Source organism: Palaemon carinicauda, chromosome 14, assembly GCF_036898095.1.
Source record: "Palaemon carinicauda isolate YSFRI2023 chromosome 14, ASM3689809v2, whole genome shotgun sequence".
NCBI lineage: Eukaryota > Metazoa > Arthropoda > Malacostraca > Decapoda > Palaemonidae > Palaemon > Palaemon carinicauda.
This window is the reverse complement of record NC_090738.1, coordinates 12,550,799-12,563,298: the sequence shown is the minus strand read 5'-3', so window position 1 is coordinate 12,563,298 and position 12,500 is coordinate 12,550,799. Positions and strand designations below refer to the sequence as shown.

The window sequence follows — 12,500 nt, the reverse complement described above, 5'->3', positions numbered from 1 at the left end:
AAGATGGCCAAACCACATATATGAATAAGGACAGGTCTGAGGCCTTTGTCTTACAGTTGACTAGAAACAGCAGCGTTTGTTGTTGTTATTGATGTTTTGTTGCAGTTGTGTTTACGTACACAGCCTGCATTCGTTGTTTTGTTGTGTTTACAGTACTTAAGTGCATATTAACATTGCTTCCCTTAAATGGGGAGGAGCCTCCAAAGCGAAAGAGAGAGAGAGAAAAAAAACAAGTCAAATTTGTCCCTGCCACATTGACATTAACCCAAAGTAATAATCATCCGCTAAACAGCCTACACAGAAGGCTCGTCAGGAACTCGTTAAACTCCCTATACGCCATGTGTCGTCCACCTCTCTTCACTCTCACAACTTTTGAATAACATATTCTTTAAAACAAACAGTTGTCACTTTACTCTTTATGACTCAACCATCGCAAAACAATGAGATCCGTCCTTCCACTTATGCTAATCGTATACCCCTTCTAAGTCTCTCCACATTTTCCACCCTTTCTAAACGTTCTATATATACCACATACAACGCAACCAGACCCTCATCGGCGATATTACCCTAGTTTTTGTAACGCCACATATCCTGTAATTGATCAGTTACTCTCGAAATATCGTAAAAAACGTTCATTCAACCCCATTCAGCATCCACACTTCAATCCCATAAAAGAGGTGTAACCCAACAATCCCTTCACACACTACTACTTTGGCTTCCATAGACACCCAAAGCATCTCCTCTATCATCTCATGCACCCTGATACCTATATTAGCTATTCTGCACCTCTGTTTTCATCTTCCCAGCATCCATTATATTTTCGCACAAATACCTTTACCTATCATCTGCTTCCATTTTTTTTCTTCATGATTTCCACTTACACTCATGACCATACTTTAGTTTACATTTACGGTTTATTTTATCCTTTTGCATATACTTATCATACAAATTCTTTTGCTAATGGCAGATCATCTTTACTTCTGATTATCAGTAAGGTATCATCGACAAACATCTGCCCTCCCAAAACTCATTCACAATTATCTTCTTTTTTTGTCCCTCAACTTTGCACCAGCATCCGTCCTCCGTGTATCAGACTGAACCAGTCACTTTTCCATCTACATAATTCAACACATTCTTCACTTCCACCATGAATTGTTGAATTTCTCTAAACACCTTATCTTTCATATAATGACTCCATTACATTATCTCTCTCTCTCTCTCTCTCTCTCTCTCTCTCTCTCTCTCTCTCTCTCTCTCTCTCTCTCTCTCTCTCTCGACCTTATTAAATACTTTTCCAAGTTCATAAATACCACACACAGGTTTTGCCCTTTTACTTTCAAACTTCTCACCTAACCTGTTTCATAACTAACACTTGATCCACACACTAAACAATCAGTCCTTCTGTCACCCACCATACTTTCTACAAATTTTCCCATTCACTATATCTGATGTACTAAGTAAAAGTTATACCCCTATAATTCTTACAGTCGCCTTATGCATCTTTACTTTTATGTAACATAACGACTACTCTTTTCCCTTATCTAGATATACCTTACAAACCCTTATCAGCCACTCAATCACAGACGGATCACAACATACTATTAACTATAGATGTCTTTCAATTCGTGTCATGTCATCTTCACCTCTCTAACAGTCTCATGAGTGTCCCCTTCGCAGCTCCAACAGTCTCTTATATTGTCAAACTCACACTAATCCTTTCCCCGTTTTTATCATTCAGCTATACGTCTTTCTCTCCTAACTCAAAAACTCTTCAAAATAATCCACCGACCAACAACTGTCCTCAAATCTTTCTATATGCCTCTTCTATTGTAAGACCCATTAGACGTTTATTAGCCCTTTTTCCAATGGATTTAATATACCCTCTATAAGAATTGATTAGTCTACATTGAATTATTGTTTACTTACTATTCTAACTCTAATGACTTTCCTTCGCTCTTTTTTTCATCTTTAATACTCAATAAGTATACCTGAGCCGTCAAAAAAAGACGTCTAAATATGTACATAGATATGTACACACAAAGAGTCAACCCTTCCTACCCCATCCCCCTTTCCTAACTAATCCCCGATGTTTCGGCAATTTGTGGGAGAGAGTGGTTTCCGTGTGTACCTCTCGGGGTACCCCCATCTCAACAGGGTGAGCGTGACAGGAAAGATATATATATATATATATATATATATATATATATATATCTATATCTATATCTATATCTATATCTATATCTATATCTATATATATATATATATATATATATATAGATATATACTGTAAATATATATGGGTATATATAAATATATATATATATATATATATAGATATATATAGATATATATATATATATATATATATACAGTATATATATATATATATATAGATAGATAGATAGATAGATAGATAGATAGATAGATAGATATAAATTTGCTCTCTATTATATAAGGGAGATTCTTCTCCCTGTAAAAGTGAGTAAATGCGCAAATTTGTAAGCGACATCACTGTCATGCCAGTGTTGGTATGTTGAAAGATTTCTTGGAAATATTCGCTGATTTAGTAATAAACAACATGGAATTTTAAAGCACAAGTGACGATAATCATAAAAACATTAGGTCGGTGATAAGACACGTTCCTCATTATTGTGGGAAGTGGCTGTATGCAGTCCGAGAAATTATTAAATATTTTTTTTTTTTTTTGTGAAGAATGATCCCAAGTGACAATGTACATACAGAATAACTTCCATTTTTCTTCTATTTAAATGTTTCTTAAAAACAAATCTCTAGCATAAACACTGAATATTTGATTGATAGACTTTACGTCAAGGTGGTTACAGGGAGTATAAACCAGTCAGTGGGGCTTGACTTCCCGAGTGCAGCAAGCAGAATTTAAATGCTTCATTTGTTGTCCAGGCACTGATTAGGACCGACCATATTTGCATGACATCCGCTTTTGATAGGTTTTGAGTATTCCTGAAAGATCTACATTCGCAAATCTCTCGTGATATTATGCTTGTATTTTCGCACAAATCGAGAACAGTTTGAAGACGACGTTACTGATACTTACTGTAACAAATGACGCTCATTAAGCGACAGAGGGGCGTATGCCCAACAACATCGCCTCACATTAATTTCTTATACTAAGGTATTCCAAAAATATGTAATGAAAATCAGATGTATTTCTGGCACAGAATGGAATGCAAATTACTTAATGACTTAGTTGGCAATTCTAGTTTCCCAGTTACAGTACCTCAGACAGCGGGGCATTGTATACAATATTTCAGAACTATATGAAATTACTTATCGAATAAAGTAAAGTTGACAAGTTAGAGAATATGCACACAGCTATAGAATGTACAGTACACGAAACATTATGTACAATCCCTAGATTTAAACAAATTCATGGCAGACCTCTGAGGTACTGTAGAGTAAATCGAAACCATTGAAGATTGCCAATGTGGTCATATAGTACTATAGATTCAATTACGTACCAGGCATACATCTCATTCTCAGCACATATTTTTGGAACACCCTGTATATACATATCCACCCTCTCTTCTTTATCGAGTTATTTAGACAGAGACCGAATTCCAACCCCCTCTCCCCCCACCCCCTACCGCCCAAAACGGATATGTGGCGACACTAAAATCCGGATTGTGGTCGCGCATGGCTCTTTGCTAGCTACAAGCACGTCAGTAACGTCACAAAATGACCAAGGTCGTAATTACAGTTACAGTTTGTGCGTCCTGGTTACTTGGCATTGAATTCTGTTATTTTGCAGTGCTTTTTTAAAAGCGTGAGGCGTGAAAAAATGTAAGAATATTCATTTCCGTGCATATACAGCTATACATTTTTTGCTAAAGCATATACTTAGAGCTTGTTCAAGTATTCATACACGTCCATGCATATTTATGAGGCATTATTAATGATAATTCGCTAAATAACCAAGTAATTAGGTTCTAGTGATTGGTCTTAATGGACTAAGCGCATGCACATATCTTTAAATGGTATACAGTGTTGAGTTTAGTGTTTTGTGCCTAGATTCTACAGAATAAGTTTGTCTTTAAGCAGGTATGACACATCCATCCAAATGATAATTTATCTACCCATTCGCTAAACACTGACATTTCAGTATTTGCTCAATATTTATTACTGCTATAAAGCATTAGATATTAAATTCTCTAGTAAAACATTTATTAGCTAGGTTTCGGCTGAAAAATTTTACATTTCGGCTAATAAAGGTTACCTTTACCATTTACTTGCCTTCCTTTTAATTCGATAATTTCTAAAACTTAACTTCTGATGTATTTGAAATTTGTATTTTCTTGGAATGAAAAACTTATTTTACTTTATGTTCACTACCTTCTGGCATTTCCTTGATTTTTTCCCATCTGGCTATTTGCCGTTTGGACATTTTGTAAACTGACCGACGATGATACTGATGATTTTTTAAATTGACCAAAATCTTAATCCTTTAGTAAAATGTAAAGATATTTAGGTCATTTTGCAGTGACCACAAACTTGTTTTTTTTACATAATGGCTAGCCATTTTGTAAAATTGCCAATATTGCAAAATGACCGTAATATATATATATATATATATATATATATATATATATATATATATATATATATATATATATATATATATATATATATATATACGTGCATCCATAATAGTCCACTGCAGGACAAAGGCCTCACACATGTCACTTCATGTCTGAGGTTTGGCCAGTTTTCATAACCATGCTGGCCTCTGCGGATTGGTGACGGTGGAAGATTTTCGTCTAATCGTTCATAGAAAACAAACATAGTATGGGATAGTACAGCTTTGCTGATCATGGAAATACGCAAACCCTTTCACCACGTTAAGGTATATATATATATATATATATATATATATATATATATATATATATATATATATATATATATTTATATGCATATATATGTGTGTGTGGTTTAAAACGACGTTAATAATAAATGATTACATCTGTTAATCTCCGGATTTAATTTAAACATGATGAGAAACTGTTTGCTTATCATCATTAGAAAAGTGACAGCTCATATTTGACTTGGAAAAAGTACACTCGGCTAAAAACTGTTGGCCAGAGAGTTTATGCTACGAATGAAATAAAATACAATTTGGGAATAATTTTGATACACATTCATTCCTAAGAGTACTATATGGTGTAACTTGCTCTGAGATTTAAATACATCTTTGTTAATTAAAGATATATTTTCTCAGAAGCTTGGAAATCAAATCCAGGAATAATCTTTTATGACTAGTGTACGCAACCCGTCAAAAAGGGCGTCTAAATATTTAGAGATATTCACACGCACGGGACCATACACAGAGATTCAACCCTTCCCACCCATCACCATTTCCTAACTACAACCCCTATCACCAGGACATGACTACTCCATCTCCCCCTCCAGAGGACGGGGAGAGACTGAGTAAATATATTTCTGGTAATACCACTGTGTGACCGAATACGTACATACATACATAAATACATACAAAAATACATACATACATACATACATACATACATATATATATGTATATATATGAATATATTTATATATATATATATATATATATATATATATATATATGTATATATATACATACTATATATATATATATATAAATATATACATATATATATATATACATACTTACATTTGTGTGTATATATATATATATATATATATATATATATATGTATATATATGTATATATATATATGTATATATATATATATATACACAAATGTAAGTATGTATATATATGTATATATTTACTATATATATATATATATATATATATATATATATACACATATATAGATATATGTATATACAATATATATTAATATAATATATATATATATATATATATATATATATATATATATATATAGCCAGAAACTTGATCTTTATTATATAGGGGAGATGGTATCAACAAACCTTATCTTAGTTATATGCAGTTAGAGCTAGATCTGTTATTTTAATCAAATCTTAGTTATATCAATGAACCTACTTCTCAAGACATTATCAGTCGATATGAAGAATATCTTATTTTCCTTATGGTTTTTCTTTTTTCTATTTTTTCTTTCATTACGTCCTCCAACCTTGGATTCAGAACGAGTATCCAGGCAGAATGTGATTGCGCAAACTGAAGACTGGTATGTGAGAGCAAAAGGCTCCGCCCACTTCTCTTCAAATAGAGGTTATAAAGAAATCTTGCAAAGATCAAATGAATTCATGGTAATAATATCTGATATTTGTGCAATTGTTAGCAGGGTTTCAAATGGGTGTACGTTCATATACAGTATCAATCTAAGAAAGAAGTTGTGATATAAAGCATATATTTAATAGAAAAAATATTCCCATACGCAAAAGATTGATGAAAATTCAAATTGATAGTAGCAGTGATTGCAAGAATTCAGTAAAGCAATCTTAAGAAAATGGATGCAAACGAAAATCACCAATAAGAAATAAAGTAAGAAAGCGATTCGCAAAAGCAAAATTACTGTAGCCTTTGATGTTTATTATTAAAGATAAACAGAAAGTAAACAAACGACTACACATATCTTCCTGATACAGAAACGAGTGACGATTCCTATAAAATGGCTCCAGGCACTTTCTTGCTCAGACTGTCCTTCTGGATCTCTCTCTCTCTCTCTCTCTCTCTCTCTCTCTCTCTCTCTCTCTCTCTCTCCAAAATGTTCCATAAAATTTAAACGTTGCGATTAACTTTTGCGCCATTAAAAATAATAATGTCAGAACAGTAAAATCTTACTACTAGTGATAAGTCAGATAATGAAACGATACCAGTAATCATACTAATACTATTGATTCTCAAGCGTATTTGATTAAACTACTATCATTACCACCATAAAGTAGTAGTAGTAGTAGTAGTAGTGGTAGTAGTAGTAGTAGTAGTAGTAGTAGTAGTAGTAGTAGTAGTAGTAGTAGTATTTTACTACGAATCATAGGTTTTAAATATGAACAGTTTTGATGTTTCAGTTAACGTTTCTGTAGTCATAAAAGTTAGATTATTTCTTCAAAAATTTTATCTTTATTTTTGTTTGTTAGTAAAGTGAATTAGAATCACACCAAGAAATGTTAAAAGGGCTTCAAATATCTGTCTGTTCGACCTTGTGAATATTCCACACAGGATGTGCGACACAGGAAGCATGCATATATAAAACACCTGCTCCATCTACTTAACATACTTCATGGTGCATGGGACAACAATCAAGTGGGAAATATAAAGGAATGACGTCCTTATGTGGATAACAATAATAAAATGGAGTCTATATCTATCACTTTACCCATGGATCTCTCTCTCTCTCTCTCTCTCTCTCTCTCTCTCTCTCTCTCTCTCTCTCTCTCTCTCTCTCTCTCTCAAGGAGACTGAATATTATGAACCACATTTTCCTCCGATTTGCTTTTTTGCCCATTTAAAAAAAACAGCTCTCCCTCCACTGGCCATGCTAATAATTGTAATGGTAAAAGTTGAGACATTCAGGTCCATATTCAAAGTGATTTATTAACTTATAGTCATAGGGACACGCATGATGAAAAACTATTACTCTCTTCCACAAAATTAGCAGAAAATAGTTGTAAACATTCGTAGATTTTCTTTTCCTAAAATGTAAGTACAGTATGTAGTTCTAACTTCATTTCTATTTATTTTGGTAAACACTACAAAAAGAACATGAATTGCAAAATCACTGGTCCACGTCAGTCATTAAAATAGCAGATATTAAAAAAATAAAAGATCAGATAAATATTTAAGCTAAAAATGGTAGAGATAAACATTATACATATTTTATGCCCACTGGTGCAATTCGGGTGTTTGCGTCATATAATATAAATAACTCTTCAGAGAGAGAGAGAGAGAGAGAGAGAGAGAGAGAGAGAGAGAGAGAGAGAGAGAGAGAGAGAGACCCTATACCCAAAACATTAATAACATTTATTTTTTACCTCGAGAGAGAGACCCCTATATCCAAAATATTAATAACATTTCTTTTTTACCTCGTCTTTAGGCCAAGCCCACGCAGACAGTGCTGCCTTAGAGGAGGAGGCTCGCAGCTTCCTGCAGGAGTTGGATGACCAGGGATCCAAAGAGTGCACAAAGGCCAGTTTTGCCAGCTGGAACTATGCCTCTGACATCACCGACAAACACAGGAAGGAGAAGGTAAGAGAGAGCAACCACATGGTTCAGTGGCTACTTTCCTCTTGGCAACATAGAAGAAACTCTTTACCTGTGGTTCGCAGCTCTTCTAGGAGAAGAACACTCCCCAATCAACCCATTATTCTCTACTCTTGGGTAGTGCCGTAGCCTCTGTACCATGGCCTTCTACTCTTTAGGGATAGAGTTCATTTGCTTGAGCGTATATTCAGGAACACCATTCTATTTGTTTCCTTATTTCATTTCCTCTCTGGGCTATTTTCCCTGTTGGAGCCCTTGGGCTTATGGCATCCTTCTTTTCCTATTAGAGTTGTAGCTTCTCTAGTAATAACGATAATAGTTGAATCCTATAAATCCCATTCTTTCAAGAGGCGGTAGTCGAGGCTTTTCCTTCAAGTGAAATCCCATTTTTATTCTGGCCGGCCCTGAGCTTGATAGGGTAATCATTTTCATTGTATTTCTTTTATAACATATATGTTTTCTTTGTAAAAAAAAAAATATAATGATATGCATTTTTTAAAACAAAAATTATTGTATTTATGCAACAAGTAAATAAGAGAAAGATTCATTTTGTGGTTATTGCAATATAATAAAATATCAAATGAACTTGTACTTATTCATAAATAAATACGAAACTTTTTTTTATTGTATTTGCTTATTGTAAGTGAGCAGGCAAATAACCAGTAACGGATTTTATCTGAAAGTAAATTTTAGTATTAGGGAAGCCACCTTAGAGAGGAATCTATAGTTCTTGGGTTAGAATTCCGAGTTATTTTTTATGATGTCTTCCGATTCAATTTCAAACATTCTAGTTTCAGCGATTACTTTATTCCTAATACTGCAAAGCTTTGAAGGTACCTTCCTGCCTCTTTTTTTTCCATAATTAATATAGCTATTCTTCAGTTAAGAAGTTAAAACGTCTATTACATCCATTGATGTCTGTACTTGGAAAAAAATTATCCTTAGTTTTATTTGAATTAGCCTACCTATCTACACATGTGTTCATAAACCATAATTAAATTTTAATTCTTTCCTTGATATATGAAATTATATCAAATAATGTACAGTTTGGCACAGGAGTCCCCAGTACACCTGGCTTCGAAGAAGTGCACCTTATCACACCCTTACTGCAAGTTCCTGTATTTAGCCCAGCCTACCACATTTGCCAGCTTTCTCTACACCATCTTTTTGGTTACTCGCCGCGAAGTAAGGAAGTGACAGGGTGCACTTTTTTCGGAGCAAGGTGTACCCGGGACTCCTGTGTCCAGCTGTACTAAGAATTTGAAAATCATAATCGATACTCTGACTGGTCTACAGATGTGCAGTAGGCCGCTGTATTGGAAGCTAGCCACCTTACTCCTTTTCAAATGATACATCAAATTTTTTAATTTTCAGTAAATTATTCATCATATTTTTAAAATCTGTTGATATTTTTTTTTTTTAATAATTCTTTACCAAGCATACTCCAATCAGATCAATCATCATTGATGTTATGATACCAAATAATTACCAATCCTTCATTCATTCCACATTTATCACTTGGTTCCTTTGGTGTTCTGTAGGAGGCAGCTCAGCTGGCTTACGCAGACTGGGAGAAGAAAGCCTGGACTCGGGTCCAGCAATGGAATGGCAAATGGGAAAATCTGAGTGATCCTTTGCTGAGGAGGCAGTTCGAGTTCCTGTCCATCTTGGGGCCTTCTGCCTTGGATACGCATGACCTCAAGACAGTAAGTAATGCTTTGCGTATAACAGGATTGTTTCACGTTTAAAATCGACTTGTCTCATAATTCCGTGATTCATTCGTATACGTACTCATGGTCTTACTCGCATTATTCTTATGAAATTATTTCTATGTTGATCATATTATTACTTTTGATGGATGAAATATGTATGCATTGCAAAATGTTGTCTTTGTAAGTGTCTTTCTTTAGCTATATAATCATGATGTGTATATAAATACACATATAAATATGTAATTATACACACACACACACACACACACACACACACACACACACACACACATATATATATATATATATATATATATATATATATAAAACTACATATGTATACATATGTGATTATATTCATGTTGTAAATATGGAATCATTTATTAATTAATATCGATATTATAAATATGTTCACACACACACACACACACATATATATATATATATATATATATATATATATATATATATATATATATACGTATATATATACATACATATACATATATATGTATATATATATATATATATATATATATATATATATAACTGTACATATGTATACATATGTGAGTTTATATGCACGTCGTAAATATGGATTCATTTATCATTTCCTATTTATATCATAAACTATGTTATCATGAACCTTTCTCAATGAAAAGACTGGAACAAAATCAATGCAATGAAATTACATTGAATAGAAGGTGATTCAGTAAACCATCTCTTACATGAATAGCTCATTTGGTATTTATTTATACAAATGACATTTGATCTATGATAAAGTTATTAATGAAGTTGAAAAGGTCATGAACATATCTACCACAGCTACACAAGATAGAAATGCTCTACAGAAAATGAAAAGGAGGAAACAGAAATAAGGAGTAAAATGGAAAATATGTAATTATTTTAATATATAAATGAAAAACAATGAATGAATGCATGACCACATCGATAAGCCACCGGAATATACTTTCATAATAGTCACGTACATTTCCTTGCCAATTATAACAATTCCCTGCTGTGGCATTCTTTATTAGGTACTAATTGTCTTATATTTACTTGTCAGTACAATCATCTGATAACCGAAATGCAGACGATCTACAGCACGGCGAAGATCTGCGACTACAAAAACGACAAGAAGTGCGACCTCACGCTGGAGCCAGGTATTGTTTTGGTTGCGGTTTTCCTTCTTTTTTTTTTTTTTGCTGTTCGACCCCAGTCTTGTTTTGTTGTTTACTCTAAAAGACTTTCTTGATTAATTTCGAAGCATTTTACTATAGCCTGAAACCATGTGGTAAAGAAAACGTTTTTCCTATATTAGTACTTTCTTGAAATCAATTTTCCTATTTTTCTCGCTTACGTTACTCGGTAGTTTTCTTCTCAATATTTCATTAGTATTCTCTAGTTTATTTGTCTCAAGTTGTTATTACTAAACTTCTCACACTATGAACGAGACTTAGCAGTGAGTAACAATTTTACTTGTGGTATTTTGCTTTGAATAACTGCAAAACGATAGAGTAAGTTTTATAATCTATTTTTTGTTTTTTATTCTGACGTTCTATCTCCGTAAGTTTGAATATTGTCAGTGTTAACAACTATAGGTTAGTCGGTCATTGTTAATTATAAACATTACTATTATTCAACTGACACTATAACTCTTCATGCCTCATTAGTTTAGCTTCAAAAGGTGTTCTTTCATTAACTCGTATTTAGTTCTGGAAACTTTAATCTTAAACTCAAATATACAGGAAGACGAATAAAAATGATTTTAGTATCTACTGTAGGTAGACTACGTCTGCATGTAATAAATTCGTCATACTGTATATCAACAAATTCCTTAAAATGTGCTCTATGGTTCAAGTACCATTTATGAAACTTTTAAATATATTTTATCTATATTTCATTTTGATAAACTGTAAATAAAACAGCTGATCATGATAAAAATTGGACTATATGCAATGCATTGATCTTCTTTTGATATTTTCTTTTCTTGTTTATCTTTGGAAACATTGCAACGAGTAAGAATTGATAGAAAAAACTTGAAATAATTATTAACTGGATCTGTTGAAACTTAGCTGTAAAAAAAAAAAAAAAAAAAAAAAAAAAAAAAAAAAAAAAAAAAAAAAACCGTCATTTTAAACGGAGATTGACCTTATTGGAAACTTTAAGACATTTCAAAATTGTGTTTATGAGTGCAACTAATTTCAGATATACATCCATGTGTGAATTGTAACCGGTATCTGAGCTATTCAGATCCAAGTTTTTACCTAAAATCCATGATATTTCACACATCCTTCAATGCACAATGCTAACAACCGAATCATTCTCTTGTTGATTAATGATCTATTGTTTTTCAAAACAAATTATTGATATTATAATTCAATTAATACAAATGGGTTGGTTTAGAAAAAAATCGTACTGCAATTTAAACGAAAAAAGTTTTTAGGAAATTAAATAATACTTTTTTTTCAATTTTCTATAGTTCATCCTTATACTTATCATTCACGCCTAGTCACTACTTTATTTTCGCGGAAGAGGTGTTTCACATATCAATG

At 32.8% G+C, this 12,500-nt stretch overlaps 1 protein-coding gene across 1 annotated transcript in view; it reads left to right on the top strand.

Moving 5' to 3' along the window:
- The window catches only part of LOC137653425 (angiotensin-converting enzyme-like), an 87,240-nt gene that overhangs the window by 8,912 nt on the left and 65,828 nt on the right, over nt 1-12,500 (top strand). Inside the window, exons 2-4 of the mRNA XM_068386801.1 lie at nt 8,067-8,218; nt 9,775-9,939; nt 11,012-11,108. Coding sequence (XP_068242902.1) covers nt 8,067-8,218; nt 9,775-9,939; nt 11,012-11,108 — 414 coding nt within the window. The remainder of the gene's footprint in view (nt 1-8,066; nt 8,219-9,774; nt 9,940-11,011; nt 11,109-12,500) is intronic.